This window comes from Fusarium keratoplasticum, chromosome 3, assembly GCF_025433545.1.
Source record: "Fusarium keratoplasticum isolate Fu6.1 chromosome 3, whole genome shotgun sequence".
Taxonomy (NCBI): domain Eukaryota; kingdom Fungi; phylum Ascomycota; class Sordariomycetes; order Hypocreales; family Nectriaceae; genus Fusarium; species Fusarium keratoplasticum.
Genome location: NC_070531.1, coordinates 1781799 through 1799911, shown reverse-complemented (window position 1 = coordinate 1799911; position 18113 = coordinate 1781799). Strand labels below are relative to the sequence as shown.

The following is an 18113-nucleotide window of genomic DNA, read 5'->3' as shown; positions in this document are numbered from 1 at the left end:
GTGACGGATGGGAATGAAACGTTCACTGGAGAAGCATATGATTGAGCTGGGTGGCTCGGGTCGTGAGATCGCACTGTATTGCTCATGATGGCCAAGGTTGTGTAGAGTCATATGACCCAACGGCCCGTCAATTGGCTGACAGTGGACGAACCGCAAAGGTTGAAGCAACTCTGCGTGAAAAAGAACGTCCCAGTAGACCATGGCCACTCAGGGTAAAGTGAACCTAGACGGCGATGTAAGGTAGCTTTCGGCAGAAGTGGAGGTTATCTACAGTCCGGTCCCTGATCAAGGCAAGGACGATGGCACCTTTACCACCTTTGAACCATGTCAATCTGCGACGACGGGATCGAATCTTTCGTTGCTTCTCGTATTCGATTTACATCAAGATCTTGTAAGCCCATCTCATCACCTTCTCTCCCTTCTAGAACACCCGCCGAGCCGCAGCCCATGTTGGATACCAACCCGAGGTGGCCGTCTGGCACAACGAGGGTCTGCGTAAGCCCAGCTCCACGTGCCGGGATTGGTCTCAAAAGGGCTCATTTTCGACAGGGTTCAAGGGGATCTTCTACTGTTGGCTTCCAACTCGCAGGCGGGCGCTCTCCTTGTACAACAAGGTGCTGTCGGTGCCCAGAAGTAACAACAGATGCTGGCTTTGGCCGAGATGAATCCTTGTTGTTGCGAGGCACAGATGGGACTTTTGGCCCACCGAGCCTCGGCGTGGGGTAGCTAATGGTAGCTCTCAGTAGCGGTGCACTAACAATTTCCCTTGCTCCTGTGTCTTTGGTCCACTGAGAGGTGACCCTCCCCTGGCCTGGGCTGGTAGTGGCAGAGGCGGGCTGGCTGGCTTAAACATCCACTTCTCACGGGGCGCTCACACGCAACGTTACAACCCCCCCATCTGGCACTGATCCTCATCTCCTCCTCCATCTGACCCAACAGAAATGGCGAGTCTGAGACCACGAATTGACGGCGCCGGCGAGTAGAGAGGCCCCGTTCCCAGGCGCCGGCACTCTCTGTAGCGCCTACCTAAAAGCCTTTGTTTCAGTGGCGGTTGTCGCGTGTCGCCTCGCCTGTGCGACGTTGAATCTAGGACAGGACCGACCTCCATCATGGATGGACTCGCTCATCCCTTTGGCGACAAACAAACCCGCCGCTTCTCGACTCCTCCCTGCCACCTCGAGTCCTGAGTCCTCGGCGGCTTTGCTGCTTCCTTCTGCTTCTCACCCGCCGGCCTGCCTGACCTGAACCCAGTCCTGGCAGGTCTCATCAGCTCCCCCTGTCAAGTTGCTTCCATCGTTCACGTCTCCTCTCTCGTCTGAGCGCGTGCTGCCATCCATCCACGACCGACTGGACCTAGGTGTCCATCCATCCACTCACTGGGACCATCGGGGCGTAAGACTCTCTCGCTCTCATCTCACCCCATCTATCCCCTCAAAGGCGAATCCTCCAGCCTGCCTCTGCTCGTATTTCCATCAAGTATTTACTTTGCGCCGTGTCCATGACTTGGTTCCTCCTCCGATCTTCTCTTCCTTCTTCGTCATCATTGTCCATGGTATGCAGCCGCTCGTTTCTGCAATGGCGACCTTTCGAAAGACATTCCTAGCTGCCATCATCAAGAGCCTCCTGCGGGGCAAGTCACTGGTCCAGGCCATCTTGGCATACTGGATCCGTCCCGTGAAGCTCGGCACTGATGGAAAACCTCGTGTTGATACCACATCGCGACAAACTATACAAGAGTTTCTCAAGGAGGCTGAGGCTCTGCTGCTTGGACCCGTCGACCGAGATGGCCTACAACAACTATCGCGAGACCTGCGGGAGCAACTCCTAGACCGACTCCAGACCGACATGCAGTGCATGCTCCCCTCATACAGCCACCAACTGCCCAGAGGCACTGAATGCGGTCGTTTTCTAGCTTTGGATGTTGGCGGTTCAACCCTCAGAGTAGCACTGGTCGAATTGCGCGGGCGCACAGCCGGCGTGGGAGAGGAGAGCAAGATCGTCAGCATCCAGAATTATTACATAGGCCCTGAGATCAAAGCACTGGAAGGCATGGCCTTCTTCGATTGGATGGCCGAGAGGATATTGGAGACTCTCTCTGCAGAGTTGGAGGAGCATCGTAGTCCTGACCATCCTCTACCAATGTCGATGGCGTGGAGCTTTCCCATTGAGTGAGTTTCCTTTCTATACCCCCTTGCTTTATGTTTGAAGCTGACGTGTATATTTTAGACAAACTTCGCTGGCTGGTGGAAAGCTGCAAGGCATGGGTAAAGGCTTCTCGGCGAACAAGGGGCTCATCGGCCAGGACCTCGGACAGGTCGTACGGACGGCGTGTCTAAACCATGGGCTCAGTGTAGAGCTCCGAGCCATCGTCAACGACTCGAGTGCCTGCCTGCTATCTGAGTCGTACAACCACAACTCGACGAGATTCGGGCTCATCCTCGGAACTGGCGTCAACATGGCAGCCTACCTCCCCGTCTCCGCCATTGGACGTTCCAAGTTTGGTCAACGCCCTCCTGAGTGGTTCGAGAAGGCCACGCATGTCATCATCAACAGCGAGATTAGCATGATGGGGCGTGATATCCTGCCCTTGACGAGGTGGGACAGGCAGCTGCTTGAGAACCATTCTCGGCCCGAGTTTCAACCCCTGGAGCACATGGTCAGCGGCATGTATCTGGGCGAGATTTGCAGACTCGCCCTTGTTGAGGCGATCGAGTCCACTGGCGTCTTTGGGGCTGTGCTTCCGCCATCACTACAGAAGCCGTACTCGCTGTCGACTGAGACTCTATCCATTATTCAGAGGTATGTTTGTGGCCAAGTTTATGCAAGTCAGGGATACTAACATTTTACAGGGACACAAGTGATGAGCTTGATGAAGCCTGTCAACAATTTTCTCTCCGCCATCCATCACCACACACCCCCACAACCTCGGACATGTCCTTCCTCAAACAACTGGCTTCGTTCATCTCGACCCGCTCAAGCGCACTTGTGGCTACAGGCGTCTACACGTTCTGGAACCTGCGCATCGAAAGCCAGAACAACTTTATTTCGGCTCTGCCTCTGGATTCGCCTCTTCGTGAAAGCGCCGAGGCAGATCGCGACCTCAACGAAACGACTGTCGCCTATAATGGCGGCGTGATTGAAAGTTACCCAGGATATCTCGCCAGCTGCCAGTCATACCTGAATGATCTGGTAGCGGCTGAGGAGAAGGAGAAGAGCGGCAAGAAGACGATCAAGCTCGTCTCGGCCAAGGAGAGCTCACTCATGGGCGCCGCAGTGGCCTTGGCCTCTCTAGAATGGGACGAAGAGGGGCCTCTGGGAGTGGTAGGATAAGGGCAAATGATGTGATGACGGGGTATGATGGGTGCAACACGTTTGAAGTATACAATGGCACTGGCGCTCGGCGATATCAGTTTTGGACGAAAACATGTGTAATGGGACTCGGACGTCATGGTTAGAGTCTCGAGCCATATTAAGGCTCATGGTTAAACGGACGGTTTGAACGGATGGATAAGATGAAAAACAGTTTATGTTGATGAAAATTCACTTTGGGAATTTCGAATATTTCCGGTTTATATGGTGTCTCTCATTGTGATACTTCGGGGTGCCTCTATATCAAGTCTTTTGGCTGCACTCAAGACGCGGTCAGGTTTGTGGCGTAAAGTGGTTCGTGATTGTAGGCGCGACACTCCACACACCCCCTGTTCATTTCCACTTCTGACGTGCCGCTTCCATTGGCGGGTGGAACCTTCCCTAACGTCATGAATGCCTTTTCTGTCACGTGAGCGCCTGGCGTCTTCGCGTTGAGTGGACGGCGCGTCTCGTCAATCAGGCACCCCACGACAAACTTCCCGGCCAGCATCACAAGTTTGCGCAACCAAAACTGAGCTCAAGCACCAGCACCTCCCGTGTTCATGTCTTGGCCAGGGTGCTCGCCTTGTTTCTAGGTTTTCTTTTCTTTTCATCTGAACGTATACTATTGAGCTACGCGACATGGCCGACACCCCGAAAGGCTCAGCTCTTTTCGCTGAGTGCGCCGTCGCGTTTGTCTCGAGCAGTGCGCTGACTCCGAAGCTCATTAGTGAAGTATGGTTGCCTTGAAGTCCTCTAATTCTCACAGTGCTAATGATATTGTAGCTATCATCGCTTCTAGAGGACCATGGCGCTACCATCTGCGAACCCCGACGCGACGGTTCGATCCCCATCGAGAAAGTCACACACATCATCTCGAATACGATCGATTTTCCCCAATTCACAGAGTCGCAAGCTGTCATGATCCCCGTTGTGACAACACAATGGATCACCAGCTCACTCACTCGCCGAAAACAAGCACAGATCCGACCATTCTCTCCTGACCCTAGGCTGATTTTTGCCGAGGTCGTGGTGACCTGCGCCGATCTACCAGAGACGGACAAGGAGAGCATCGCCGGTGCCACGATGGCTTTGGGTGGGCAAGAGACCAAGGACGCGACTCGAATGACCACACATATCTGCGCGCTATCAATGGACCATCCTAAGGTCCAAGTTGCCCTCCAGAAGGGATGGAAGGGCAAGGTTGTTCTACCGCACTGGTAGGTGACATGTGGGACGACAAAGCTGTGAGTCACTGACGTGTCTAGGTTCGACGATTGCTTCAAGCTAGGCAAGCGCATTGACGAAGGTCCCTATCTTTTACCCGACCCCGAGATTCTTAAGAAGTCACCCGAGGACGAGCTCAAGATTCCGACCAATGAAAACCTCACAGGAGCGACATCACCAACTCCAACATATCTACCACTACCACCTGACGGAGATGTCGTCCGCCCACCAGTTACCGTTTTCCAAGACCGCAGGGTGATGCTCTCATCAGATTTGAGCATCACTGAAAGGCTCACCAAGGTGGTCAAGGATATCATTGTCAATGGCGGTGGCAAGGTGGTAGAACAGGTTGAGGATTGCGACATGTTTATCTGCCAATACCGGGATGGCCCTCAGTATGTTCAGGCCGCGCAGTCCTGTAAGGACGTTGGAAACCTCGCTTGGCTTTACTGGCTCATCGTCCATAATGACTGGACATCGCCTCTTCGCCGACTGCTGCACTACCCGGTTCCTAAAAACGGCATCGAGGGATTCAAGAATATGCGTATCACAGTGTCAAACTACGGCGGCGAGGCCCGGATCTATCTGGAAAACCTCATCAGGGCCTGCGGAGCCGAGTTCACCAAGACGATGAAGTCGGACAACACCCACCTCATCACTGCGCGCGACTCGAGCGAGAAATGCAAGGCTGCCCCTGAATGGGGCATCGCGGTCATCAACCACCTCTGGATCGAGGAGAGCTACGCTAAGTGCGAGTTAAAGCCCATCAACATTAAGAAGTTCAACCACTTCCCTCCACGAACCAACCTTGGCGAAATTATTGGGCAGACCTTCTTTGATGAGTCAAGGTTGCGAGAACTTTACTATCCCGGGGGTGACGACAAACTGTCTCCCGGAGCGAAGAGAAAGCGCAAGATTCTCGAGGCAGCAGAAGAGAACGCATATTCTCGAGGGCCAGCGGAAGGCGTTGTTGTTGGCCGTGTAAATGAGGATGTGGATATGGATGATCTCCAAGAAGAGACCGAGGACGAAAGGCCTGCCAAGAAGACGACAATAAAGACTGCTGCTGCTGTGGCAACACCGATTCGCGCTCGCCATGCCGAAAAGGAGAACGACACCCCGTCTGTGATTTCTACAGGAGGCCGCAGTGCCAAGGCAAAGGCCCGAGATCTCTTGCAAACCATTGCTCCCGATATTGCGCTTTACGAGAAGGAGAAGAAGCGCAGTAAAGCGGGCAACGCCCCCTGGGGTGGCAAGCGGGCTGCGGACCAAGCGGAGAAGGAAAACAACAAACAGAGGCAGGCAAAGAGCCCAGAAGCTGAAGAGGATACCGCTGCAGCAAAACGGCCAGCCAAGAAGGCCAGGCAATCACTTCCGGACGTCGAGATGCGCGTCATCTTGACCGGGTTCAGCAGATGGGTTGGGGATAAGAATAAGGAAGATCAGGATCGGGTAAGTAGGCGTGAGCCTCGTCTACATCTACATGTTCTAATATGACGAACAGAGAAAATTACGGGATCTAGGTATCCAGATTGTTCAAGAGGGGCAGCCGTGCGACTATCTGGCAGCCCCTCACATTGTGCGGACCGTCAAATTCCTATGCGCTCTAGCCCGCGGGCCAACTGTCATCTCTTCAACGTTTATTGACAAAACCCTGGAGACGGGCAAGGTGCCCGATATCGACGAGTATATCCTCCAAGACAAGGAGACGGAGAAGCGATATGACGTGAATCTCGAAAAGTCGGTGGCTCGTGCCAAGTCGAACCGAGGCAAGCTGCTGACGGGGGTTCCCATCTACTGTACTGAAAAGATCCGAAACGGACCCGACAGTTACAAGGCCATTGCCGAGGCAAACGGTGCGATCTTCAAGATCTATCGGGCGCGGAGCGGGACGACGATTCGACCGACGACGGCGGAGGAGGAGGGCAATGCGCCTCCAGAACCTGTCTACCTCCTGAGCAGTCTGGCTCACGATGAGCGGCAACTGTGGAATCGGTTCCGAGACATGGCGCGAAAGGGCAACATGGAGCCGCGGGTGGTTGCGCCTGACTGGTTGCTTGACGTGGCGATGGCTCAGCAGGTGAGGTTTGACGACAAGTTTTTGGTGGAGAACTATTACGCGGACCAGCTGTAACGCAGACTCGGACGCAGACTTGGAGAGGTTTCTTGACGGTGCTTGGTGCAAGTCTGGGAACATGGCTGGTGGTAGAGTTGGAGGTCGAATTGCTGTACTGTACTGATTGATGATGATGGCTCGTTCGGGGCGGCGTAATGTATAGAGATGTGAAAATGGGTTCAGCGTTTAGAAGAATTTAACGCCTAATGAGTCGTCTTGGCCGAAGATTTGAGCCTTGCCTCGCTTGACAAGGACATTAAGGGCTTTAATGAGGACATCTTGGTCCATTCCATGGATATCTACTGTTGGTGAGCAATGTGGCTGCCCAAGCTCATCCCTTGTAAACCTACCAGTTCCCTTGGTGCCATCGCCCTCGACGAGTTCATAAATGGTCAAGACGCTGCCCTTCTGACCCGTCTCGTCGACATAATTCTCAATGAGCTCAGCCCACTCGTCAGGCTTGCGCCAGTATACAAGGACAACGTCACCAGTTGTCCCACCGCCAACATACTCTACACGACCATCCTTATGCATGAAGACGACGACATCGCGGATATCATCAAACTGCAGACGGCGGTCTAGTTTACGGTTGACAAAGAGGTCCGAGTCGGCGGCCTCTGAGAGGGAGAGACGGAAGATGCGATGGTGTCGTGCGTACGAGAGGATTAGGTCGGACCACTTTGTGCGCTGGGCGTGGAGTGTGGTGAGGTTTGTCTGGCGGGTGAAGAAGGCGGGGAAGTGGTATTCGCGGGGGAAGACGAAGGAGCCGTCGTCGTCTGTGGTGGCAGCCATGGCTGGGGAGGAGTGGTTTTATCGTGATTGTTTTGGAGTTGAGGGAGAAGCTCTTTGGAGGGGTTGACGTGATGACGTGGGGGTGGAGGGGTTCATGGAGGGCGACCACGTGCTGGTTCGGCCGAGACCGGCTTAGATGCGTGCGACATTACCCAGCGAGGAAGGCACATACAATTCTCCTTCATCAATCCATCGAATTGAAGGTCGATACAGGTTTGTCATATTCTCATGAGGACTATGTAGCTCGTTCCTTGAATGAATCGGCAATATCGGAGAGTACGTGTTTTCAATCAGATCATTCCAATTCGCCCAGAGCTTGGACTACCTACACAATGTCCCCCCATACGACAGACCCCAGACGCATCCTAGTGCGCCCGTCAAGAGTCCTTTAAACAACTTGATCTCGGCATTCCAATTGACAATCACCTCTTCTCCCCGGAAAACTAGTGGTTTTTGTTGTTATCTCTGTGGGGGATAGCTCATTCAGCCACTCACAGCGTTGGTGTTGCAATGGGCTTGAAGAGATGATGCGGCTTATCTCGATCCAACTGATAAGGGGGAGACTTGGCTCCGAGGAAAAGGTTCAACTGCAGGGAAGACGAAAAGGCATCAAAAATAGCTCGGTCACAAAATCAAAGAGACGAATTTGACCGGGTCCAGACTCGATGAGGAGGACTTGCGGCTCCGGTCAAAACTCGGAGACCCATGTTTGTAGGTCTCGTCTCACCGTGGTCGAGTAGCAGCTCACCGCGACTCATCGTGACGGGCTCACTTGAACAAATACCCGCTAAAAAGAAACCGTATAACCTCGTCAGAGCCCTCATCTGCTCATCTCACGACATCACCATGGTCTGTCCGACGTATGACTGCCGTCGGATTTCCACGCACCGCCCCGACGCCCCACGTCCCTGACCGAACGTCCATCTCCGCGGAGCGTTTGTCAAAAGAGACGCCAACAAAGGCCGCTCCCGAGCCGTGCGGCCGCTGCCCTCCCTAAGCTCAGTGATTGGTTCCCCTTCCGATGAGAGGGCCTCTGCCACCCGGCTGGCCGATCTTTGATAACGAGACACAGAGGAGTTTCTCCCCCGTGGCGAGCAAAACGTTTCTCCCGGAGATGCCCATGGCACCACGACCGAGCCGGAGATGCAATTCTCGATAGGGAATAAGGAGCCATGAGACTCCAGGCAGAGGATCCATAGCCATGGGCCTCGAGACCTCGAGACCCTCTCTCAGCCCAGGGCTCCTGGTTCCTGTCAGGATTTGTTTATAACCATGGAATCTCCTGAGGTCCCGCTACAGGATTTCTCTGAGGGTATTCATCCCATAGGGCTATTCACAGTCAATTCAATCCGCCCAGCATGAGTGAAACACAGAAACGCCTAGTCGTTGTCGGACTGGGCATGGTGGGTATTGCTTTCATGTAAGTGGACTCGACACTAACAAGGTAGAGCGATACATGATCTGACACTTTTACAGAGAAAAGCTGCTCAAGTACGATGCCACAGCAAAGGAATACTCCGTCACTGTTCTTGGAGAGGAGCCATATCTCGCCTACAACCGAGTAGGACTCACAAGTTTCTTTGAGCACCGGAAGATTGAGAACTTGTACATGAACCCGGCAGAATGGGTAGGTTGAGCCGCATCTCACATATCCCGGCAAGCCACTGACGAATAGTATAGTATACCGAGGCAGAGGGATCTCTCAATTACCACGTCAACACCAGAGCCACTAGTATCAACACGGACGACAAGACGGTCGAGTGTGCTAATGGCGAGACATACCCCTACGACATCCTGGTCCTGGCCACCGGCTCCGATGCTATCCTTCCTCGAGGCCTTCCTGGTCATGACGCCAACGGTGTCTTTGTCTACCGCACAATCGACGATCTCAAGAAGCTCATCGAGTTTGCCGACTCCAAGCGTGGCACCAATGGTGTGGTTGTCGGTGGCGGCTTGCTCGGCCTCGAGGCTGCCAAGGCTATGTTGGACCTAGAGCGGTTCAACCGGATCAGACTGCTCGAGAAGGCTTCCTATGTCCTGAGCAGACAACTCGATGAGATTGCTGGCAAGATGGTGGTGGACCAGGTCTCACAGCTCGGTGTCGACGTCATGCTGGGCAAGGGTGTCTCCAGAATCAAGACCGATGAGGAAAACAACCTCACCGGTGTGGTGTTTGAAGATGCCCAGGAGATTGATTGCTCAACGCTATGCTTCGCCGTCGGTGTGAAGCCCAGAGACGACCTTGCTAGGGTATCTGGACTTAAGGTCGGCCAGCGAGGTGGTATCGTCGTCAACGATGACCTAAGAACGAGCATGCCAGACATTTACGCCATTGGAGAGTGTGCTAGCTGGAGGGGAATGGCCTATGGCCTTATCGCCCCTGGTGTCGAGATGGCAGAGGTCCTCGCCTTCAACCTCACCCAAGCCAAGCTTCACTCACCCCGAACGTTTAAGCGTCCCGATCTGAGCACAAAACTCAAGCTTCTTGGTGTCAACGTCGCCAGCTTCGGTGACTGCTTTGCCGACCGTGATGGTCCTGCATCTCTTCCGCCCAAGTTCGCCAAGAACCTGCAAAACGGCGACGTCTCTTCAACCAAGTCGGTGCAGGCCTTGACCTACAAGGACCCTTTCCTCAACATCTACAAGAAGTACATCTTCACCAAAGATGGCAAGTACCTCCTCGGCGGTATGATGCTCGGCGACGTCAATGACTACGTCAAGCTCGTGCCTATGGTCAAGTCCATGAAGGAGCTTGACGTTCCCCCAAGCGAGCTCATCCTCGGCGCAAAGAAGGACGACGATGGCGGCGACGACCTCCCCGATGATGCGCAGGTGTGTTCATGCCACAACGTAACAAAGGGCGATATCGTCAAGGTCGTCAAGGACGGCACGTGCAAGGATGTAACGAGTCTCAAGAAGTGCACAAAAGCCGGTACTGGCTGCGGTGGTTGCGTTCCCCTCGTCACCACCATCTTCAACCAGACCATGGCATCCATGGGCAACGAGGTGACAAACTACCTCTGCCCTCACTTCAACTACTCCCGCGTGGACCTGTTCAACATTGTCATGGTCAAGCGCCTCAAGTCGCTGCCAGAGGTGATGCGCGAGGTTGGCAACGACAAGACCAGCGTCGGCTGCGAGCTGTGCAAGCCCGCCGTGGCGAGTATCATGGCCTCGCTCTGGAACAGGCACGTCATGGACAAGACCACATACGGTCTGCAAGATACCAACGACCGCTTCCTGGGTAACATCCAGCGTGATGGCACATACTCGGTCGTCCCCCGTGTGTCAGGTGGAGAGATCACTCCTGAGAAGCTGGTCGCTATTGGTGAGGTGGCGAGGAAGTACAACCTCTACACCAAGATCACGGGTGGTCAACGCATCGATTTGTTTGGGGCCAAGAAGCAGGATCTCCTCGACATCTGGGGTCAGCTTGTCGCCGCGGGCATGGAGTCCGGCCACGCCTACGCCAAGTCCTTGCGTACCGTCAAGAGCTGCGTCGGCTCAACATGGTGCCGATTCGGTATTGGCGACAGTGTCGGCATGGCCATTCGTCTCGAGGAGCGGTACAAGAGTGTACGAGCACCACACAAGATCAAGGGTGGTGTAAGTGGTTGTGTGCGTGAGTGTGCTGAAGCCCAAAGCAAAGAGTATGTTTCAACCCCTATCCCAATATCCACCTCCAGCTAACTAACATGATTTCAGCTTCGGCTTGATCGCCACGGAAAAGGGCTTCAACATCTTTGTTGGCGGTAACGGAGGCGCAAAGCCTCGCCATGCCGAGCTGCTGGCAAAGGATGTGCCTCCTGCCGAGGTGGTGCCCATCCTGGACCGTTACCTCATGTTCTACATCCGCACAGCGGACAAGCTCCAGCGCACGGCACGCTGGATCGAGAATCTCCCTGGTGGCCTTAAGTACCTCCAGGAGGTCATCCTCGACGACAAGCTGGGCATCTGTGCTTCGCTAGAGGCCCAGATGCAGGAGCTTGTCGACAGCTTCTTTGACGAGTGGGCCGAAGCCATCCGCACGCCTGCCATCGCCGCCAAGTTCCGACAGTTCAACAACACGGCCGAAACGACGCCCAACATGGAAGTCGAGTCGGATCGCGGACAGAAGCGGCCCGCGTTCTGGGTGGGCGACGCCGCCACTGATGACTTCCAGGGCCTCAAGGACAAGTGGTCCATGACGGCGTGGGAGCCCATCATCGAGACGTCCTACTTTGACGGCGCTGATGAACTGCCCAATGGCATATCCGCCACTATCAAGCGAGGCGACACTCAGCTTGCTGTCTGGCGCATCCAAGGCGTCTACTATGCCACGCAGCAAATGTGTCCTCACAAGCGTGCCTTCATCCTCTCCGACGGCCTCGTCGGCCAGGAGCCCTGCGACAAGAAAAAGTCCTCATCCGACACCCCTGAGGATACCAAGACCTCGCCTTGGGTCTCGTGCCCACACCACAAGCGCAACTTTGACCTCGGCAACGGCTCCTGCAAGACGGATGAGAAGCTCTCCATCGCCACGTTCCCCACCGAAGCCCGTCCCGATGGCATGCTGTACCTCAAGCTCCCTCCTGTCGAGGAGCTCGACGCCGCGCTGGGCACAAAGAAGTGGATGGTCAAGAAGGGAGAGGCTGGCGAGGCACCGCTGGCCGAGCTGGACCGACGTATCAAGTTTGTTGGTCTGCGCGGCAAGAAGCCAGGCGTGAGGCCGACGGCTGGTGGCAAGATGTCAACCAAGCCCCTGGAGCTGATGGCTGGTGCCAATGGCTGCGGAGGCGGTGCACCAGAATGGTAGACATCCATGATGAATAGATAAAAAAGAGAAAAGAAGACGGCCTGGAGTTGAGCGTTTCATGAATCACTTGATTGTTTAGACGAGAAAATCTGGGAAACGGCGGCTGAGATTCGATCATGGGTTGATTTGTATGGGATATCTTCGTTGTGTGGATTAATAGACATATACCCCTCGACAGACCAGGTCAATCCCCATCGCCGTGACGTGACGTAACGTATAGATAAAGTAAAGCCCGTCACCAAAAAAGGGTTCGATTCGACAAAAAAGGTCGCCCAGCACGTTCAACTCCGTAAAATGAAGTCCTCCAAGTCGAGGGTTTCCTTCTCATTTCCCACCCGGCCAAACCCAGTCGACCAGGCCCCTTCTCCCGCCTTTCGCTTATAAAAGTGTGCTTGTGTGTGTGGCCTACGCCGGACACGTAACAAAAACAGGAGGAGACATAGAAAATGGAAGGATTGGTAAAAATGAATAATGTACCTTGAGAAAAGAGGAAAAAATGAAATATTGTTGCTGTGGTTGTTGTCGTCGAAACACTTGACACAAATCCGATTGCGCTGTGCCAATTCCTTTGCATGTCCCTCTCCTTCGTCCTGTATTGTCCTTTTTATCCGTTACCAAGTAAAACTCCTGATGCCACCTTTCTAAGAAGCAGATACCCATGATCGTACAAAGTCATCTCAAAAGAGCAAAGTGAAGCAAAGCAGATTGCAGAGAGGTGATCAAGTGGAGTGTGTGATAGGAAATATATCGGTAGATGTAGATGTGTGTGTAGGTAGATGATAAGTGGGTGAGTATGGGTGTATCAAGTCGCAGGTAAACATATATAATCGCTTGTCGTCGTCGTCTAGCATCCGTCGTCTTCGCATTCATCAAGGCTGCCGTAGCCAGTGTCCGAGTCCATACCCACCACGCTCTTGGTGATGGTCAGACACCGGTCTACCACCTTCTCTCGGACATCAGACGTGACGCCGCACTTCTCTCCAGGCGCTCCACCCATCCACAGGCGGAGACCACCAGATAGTCGCTCCAGCGAGGACTGGAACGTCTCTGCCGCAACCTTGTGTTCAAAAAGCTCCTCCATTAGCTGCAGGGCTGCGGTGCAGCCAAGAAGAGACATTTGGGATGCATTGCCCTTTGTCATGATGGATTCAATAATGCGGAGACCTTGATGTGTGGTGCCAGGAGTGCACTCGACTCGTCGAAGGTGGGCGATGGCCATGGCGCAGCGGAGAGCAAGTCGGAGGTCGGGGGTCGAGGCTTGAAAGCTTGAGTCGATGATACAGATAGAAGTGCTCAGCAGAGCGTCAACCTTTTCATTTCCCATCGATTGCAGGGCCGAGGCGATATTAGCTCCACGGGCCTTGTCAATCAGGACTGCACGTGCCACAATGGCGCGAGCCTGCGCAGTAGATCCAATCGGGGCGGTATTGATAGCCAGCTCAATGTCGTCCGTCTTGGTGAGCAGAGCCTCCTCGTCCTTCTCCATAGTTGCCAGCATGACACGGTGCAGGGTTTGAGTCGACCACCAGGCTGCGACGGCATCGAGAGGGGAGCCAACCGCCGTGTCGTCAACCACCGAATCCATTCCGTCCATGGGGGCTGTAATGTTGTAAGTAGTCTCGGTGTTGAAGGCCAGATTGTGCGCTCGCTGAATGATATCCTCGTTAAGCACCTCGTCGCATTCCCGTTCGACCAGTGCAGCCAGATGCTCGGGCAAATCATCGTCATGTTGCTCAGATGATCCTCGGCGAAGCTGTGTTAGAAGACGGTTCAGTTGTCGGGCCTCGTTCCACTTGGTCCGTGCAAGCTTGGCGGCAATGGCGTTGCTAGCGCCGAGATGTAGTCGGTTCTGGCTAGGATCCCAGAGAAGGAGGCGGATATGGAGGGCCTTGAGCATGAGTCTCATAGGGCTATCAGGCAGGGTACCAGAGGCGAGTAGAGTGAGAACCAGGCGGCTCTTGTTAATTTCAACGTCGCCACCAGCCAGCTGAGAGTCCAGGGCAATACTCCACGCCTTAACTCGGGCAGTCTCCTGCTCCTCGGTCAAACCGGTAAGCATCTGGTAACCATGAACACCAATAGCATTACGAAGACTGAGCTTCAGCGTCTTCAGAATGAGAGCAGTTGCTTCAAGGAAGAAGTTATGGCGAGGAACCCAGACAGTCTGAATAGCGGTGAGCCACGCCTGTCGGCGAACGTGAATGGGCGAGGCCAAAGATGGCGCCGCCTGCAGAACGCCAACCTGCGGCTTCTTGGGCTTCTGCTGGGCTTTGGCGAATAGAGATGGGAGGAAGACCCAAAGGAAGGTTCCCAGAAGCAGGATTATCCGTAGAGAAGTGTGGATGTGGTAGCCCATCACGTTGATGTCAAGGCCAGACGCCACAGCTCGGAGGAGGTGAAGAGGCACAGCGAACAAGCCTCGGCCTTCGGGCTTTTCGTTGCTAACCTCATCCTCTCGCACCGCTTCCAAGATCATTAGGCCAGCAAGTGAACCAACCATGAGCTTACCAAAGTAAGGGCCGGCATTGCTCCATCGATTTTGTTGCATTTGCTGCTGCTGCTGGATCTGTTGTTGGCGGATAAGCGCAGGGTTGCCTCCTCGGTAAGGCTGTTGAGGCACAGGATATGGTTGACCAGCAGCCATCTGCGCCGAAATGATTCTCTTCATGTCATCGGGAACCTGAATCATGCCCGCTGGTGGAGCGCCACCTTCCTGCGTCGCCGACATTGGTGACCCGACAAACTGTTGAGAGTCTTGGGCGTACTGAATTGGTGTAGGTGGTTGTTGGAGAGGGCTGATCGCTCCGTTCATGGCGCCGGCCATGAACAACTTTTCAAAGGCAGCGATTCGCGCCTGCATCGCACCGTTTTCGTCGAGCAATCGATTATTTCGCTTCTCAAGATGTCGAATGTATTCCGTCGCCTTGCTCAAAACCTAGTTGTTATTAGCCTCGTGTACCATGACTGCAGACGTGACGTGACGCGACATACGGTAGCCTTATTCAACTTGTGAGCTGGAGTCAATCCGTGAAGCTCCTCGCGGTCTTCGGTCGTGTCTTCGCCTCGCGCGCTCTTGGACATGATGCGCAGACTGGGGACGCTGTCCCTCAAGGCGGCGATCTTGTCATTGAGGTTCGTCCGGTATCGCTTCTCGATCATATTGTGGGCCGTCTTCTTAACGGGCTGGTTGCCATCATCATCTTCCTCTTCCTCGTCAGGGTCAGCGGATGACTTGCGCTTTCGTGAGGCCTTGGAGGACATCTCGGCGGGATCTGGTGAAGAGAGAACCCCCGTCTTGCCCTCACCAACAGCCGAGTCGGGGCTGGAGGCGCTCTTGGGGGAGTTGTACTGGAGATGGGGCGGCATGGCGATGTTGCGCAGCTTCTCCTGCAGTGCAGGAGTTAGGTGGCTGATGATGTGCGGTTGAAGAATGGCGGGATCCTGAAGGTTGCCCGGGCCCAAGGGCGGGTTCGAGGGAATGGAGGCGGCGTAAATGGACTCGGGACTGAGTGTGGTGGCCGCAAGGCTGTCGAGGCCGGCAGAGACGGGCAGCTGCTGGAGATTCTGCTGCTGATCCTGACCGAAGGCGAGAGCCCAGGGAGAAGACTGATAGCTTGTCTGAGTGGGAGGAGCGGTGCTGGAGGGGTCGTACGAGTCGTAAGGGGGCGTGCCGTTGAACTGCCATGCGGCGGCGTCGTAGTATTGCTGCTGGGTCTGGGGACGGGAGGAGGAGGAGTCGTTGGGCAGGGAGGAGGAGGAGGGGTCGGATTTCACGACCGAGCCATCGTCGACGAAGCCTAGATTTGGATCCTGGAGGCCAAAAAGGCTATTCGAAGAGTCATGGTCGGCCATGTCAGAGAAGTGGGAGCTGGGCATGGTAGGGCCAGCACCATGCAGCAGCGATGGGCTGATTGAGGGTGAGAATGGGCACCACGAGGCGAAGGGGCCCAGTTGTTGGGGTGTCGCCGACAAAGGAGCTGGACGGGTGGCGTGTAAGAGGGCGAGGCCTTTCGGGAGAGCCTGGGTGGTGAGCCGATTGTGAGGCCCTCACACTCAGATCTCCCACGCTGGACTCGTCGCCGGAGTGAGAATTGCTGGTTGACGGCTACCTAATTTTTCCCCGTCTCGTTGATATTCTTCACTATCGCTTTTCTCAATCTGCCTCTATCTCACAGAGGCGTGGGCGTAGATGCGACAGCGGCTGACGGGCTCTGACCTGACGACAGACGGTTGACGATTGCCCACGGGTGGTGTCTGGTGTGTTCTCCGGGGATGGGATGGGATGGGATCGACCGATGGACGGCGGATGTGGCCGAACGTTCGATGGAAGGCCGGGGTTTGCGGCAAGGGAATAGCAGCGCGACCTCGCAATGGTGGTCTGACTGGAAGCAAAATACGCTTGATGATGGTAATGGGTGATTGAGGGAAGCGATGGCTGCAAGGAATTCGATTTGAGGAGAGGGACGAGTATGGGCGGAAAATCGTACGATGGGACCCGGATATCAGCCCAGCGACGCCCAGTCGAGTCCGCGCTTGGCCAAGCCCGTTTTTCACTCTCGCTCGTGAGGAGCTCAAGGGGGCCCACTTGTTTTTAAATGTCTGCTGGGCCGCACCACATGGAAATGGAATACAGTGCGCAATTCACCTGGTCCTTTTGCTGGCCAGAGACACTACGTCGTGGTTATTGGCACGGAACACCCCCGGAGGAGGGGGCTTGCGGCCGGAGCCGTACAGTGTTTCCCTCCCGGTTATGTCTAATTGGCACGGTACAAGTTCTCGTCCCTCCCCTCCAAATTGCTCAATCGAGACCTCCCCTTGAGATGCCGGCAAAACACCATGCAGGCCCAGGAACCTCGGGGAAATGCATCAAGTGCAACCTCCATGATATACTATCTATCCACGCTATATTTGTTTTATTATTCCATGCCAATCATTCGACATGGTCGTGTTTCTTGCATAGCTCTCGCCCCCTTGTCTCTTCTCGAGCATGATGACTCAGCCAGCCCTAGACACTGTGCAACCCATCCAGCCAGTCCCCATTCGCGGACTGATGATGTCTTCCGTTGTTGCAGACAAGACCTTGTCAATGGAAAAAAAAAACTTCCAAAAAGACCAGGGTTTTTCTTCCATAGCCCCAATCAGGTCCAAGCCCCATCAATTCTCACCCTCATCATCATCCTGTTCTGTTGGTCCTGTCCTGTTGCTGTTATCTCTCAAAGCACAATCGTGGCAGGAAGAGACAGCCCTGGCATGGGTAAGGCTTTGTCTCGGCCTAGCCACGCGAGTTTCACTGTCGTACAATTCTGGGCCGCCCCGCGCGTGGTTCACACGAGAGAACGCACACGTTCCAGCGACAGCAGTGCCTCTTTTCTTTTCGTACCGGAATCCGGGTGCATCTCGTCAGTGCTGATGGTTGCCGGGGCTTGACCTGTTTGGTAACGGCACAGCAGGTGGACCCGTCGGATGCTGCCCTCTTCCTATCGTCCCCCTTGTAACGGTTGTAACCTCGCCGTATGGATCATCAGCAAGCGATCAATCGATCTCCTACCAATCCAAACAAGGCCAGAAAACAATTAGGTTTGGCGATGCAACCTCTCCTGGTTCATTGGGATTGCTCTTCTTGGGCCTGCCTGCCTGCCTGCCATGAGCAAGACAAGGCAAGCCAACGCAAGGCCAGATGCCCCCGCCGCCACCAAATGGGCCGTGATGCAATATCAGGGGGTCCCATCTCCGATGATTAGGTTGCGTCACCCTCAGTCCCGATGCTTCCTCACCCTTGATCGAATCTTGCTGCATCTGTCGTTATTCTCCTTCGATTAGCGGCCCGATCCTAGA

At 54.7% G+C, this 18113-nt stretch overlaps 5 protein-coding genes across 5 annotated transcripts; 3 read left to right on the top strand and 2 right to left on the bottom strand.

Moving 5' to 3' along the window:
• Nucleotides 1–1554: 1554 nt before the first annotated feature.
• Nucleotides 1555–3330, top strand: NCS57_00393900 (Phosphotransferase; the record flags this gene model as incomplete). The annotated part of the gene is made up of 3 exons (XM_053053916.1): nucleotides 1555–2168; nucleotides 2227–2799; nucleotides 2850–3330. The coding sequence occupies 3 exons, from the start codon at nucleotides 1555–1557 to the stop codon at nucleotides 3328–3330; spliced, it is 1668 nt and encodes a 555-aa protein (XP_052916076.1).
• A 660-nt stretch (nucleotides 3331–3990) lies between these two features.
• Nucleotides 3991–6709, top strand: NCS57_00393800 (uncharacterized protein; the record flags this gene model as incomplete). The annotated part of the gene is made up of 4 exons (XM_053053915.1): nucleotides 3991–4083; nucleotides 4135–4568; nucleotides 4617–6027; nucleotides 6080–6709. The coding sequence occupies 4 exons, from the start codon at nucleotides 3991–3993 to the stop codon at nucleotides 6707–6709; spliced, it is 2568 nt and encodes an 855-aa protein (XP_052916075.1).
• Nucleotides 6710–6877: 168 nt separating this feature from the next.
• On the bottom strand, nucleotides 6878–7483 carry NCS57_00393700 (uncharacterized protein; the record flags this gene model as incomplete). Its single annotated transcript, XM_053053914.1, has 2 exons — nucleotides 6878–6990; nucleotides 7042–7483. 2 exons carry the CDS (start codon nucleotides 7481–7483, stop codon nucleotides 6878–6880), a joined length of 555 nt encoding a protein of 184 aa, XP_052916074.1.
• A 1358-nt stretch (nucleotides 7484–8841) lies between these two features.
• On the top strand, nucleotides 8842–12278 carry NCS57_00393600 (Nitrite reductase; the record flags this gene model as incomplete). The annotated part of the gene is made up of 4 exons (XM_053053913.1): nucleotides 8842–8903; nucleotides 8960–9110; nucleotides 9164–11133; nucleotides 11189–12278. The coding sequence occupies 4 exons, from the start codon at nucleotides 8842–8844 to the stop codon at nucleotides 12276–12278; spliced, it is 3273 nt and encodes a 1090-aa protein (XP_052916073.1).
• Nucleotides 12279–13122: 844 nt separating this feature from the next.
• NCS57_00393500 (BHLH domain-containing protein) lies at nucleotides 13123–16154 on the bottom strand (the record flags this gene model as incomplete). The annotated part of the gene is made up of 2 exons (XM_053053912.1): nucleotides 13123–15213; nucleotides 15270–16154. The coding sequence occupies 2 exons, from the start codon at nucleotides 16152–16154 to the stop codon at nucleotides 13123–13125; spliced, it is 2976 nt and encodes a 991-aa protein (XP_052916072.1).
• Nucleotides 16155–18113: the final 1959 nt, after the last annotated feature.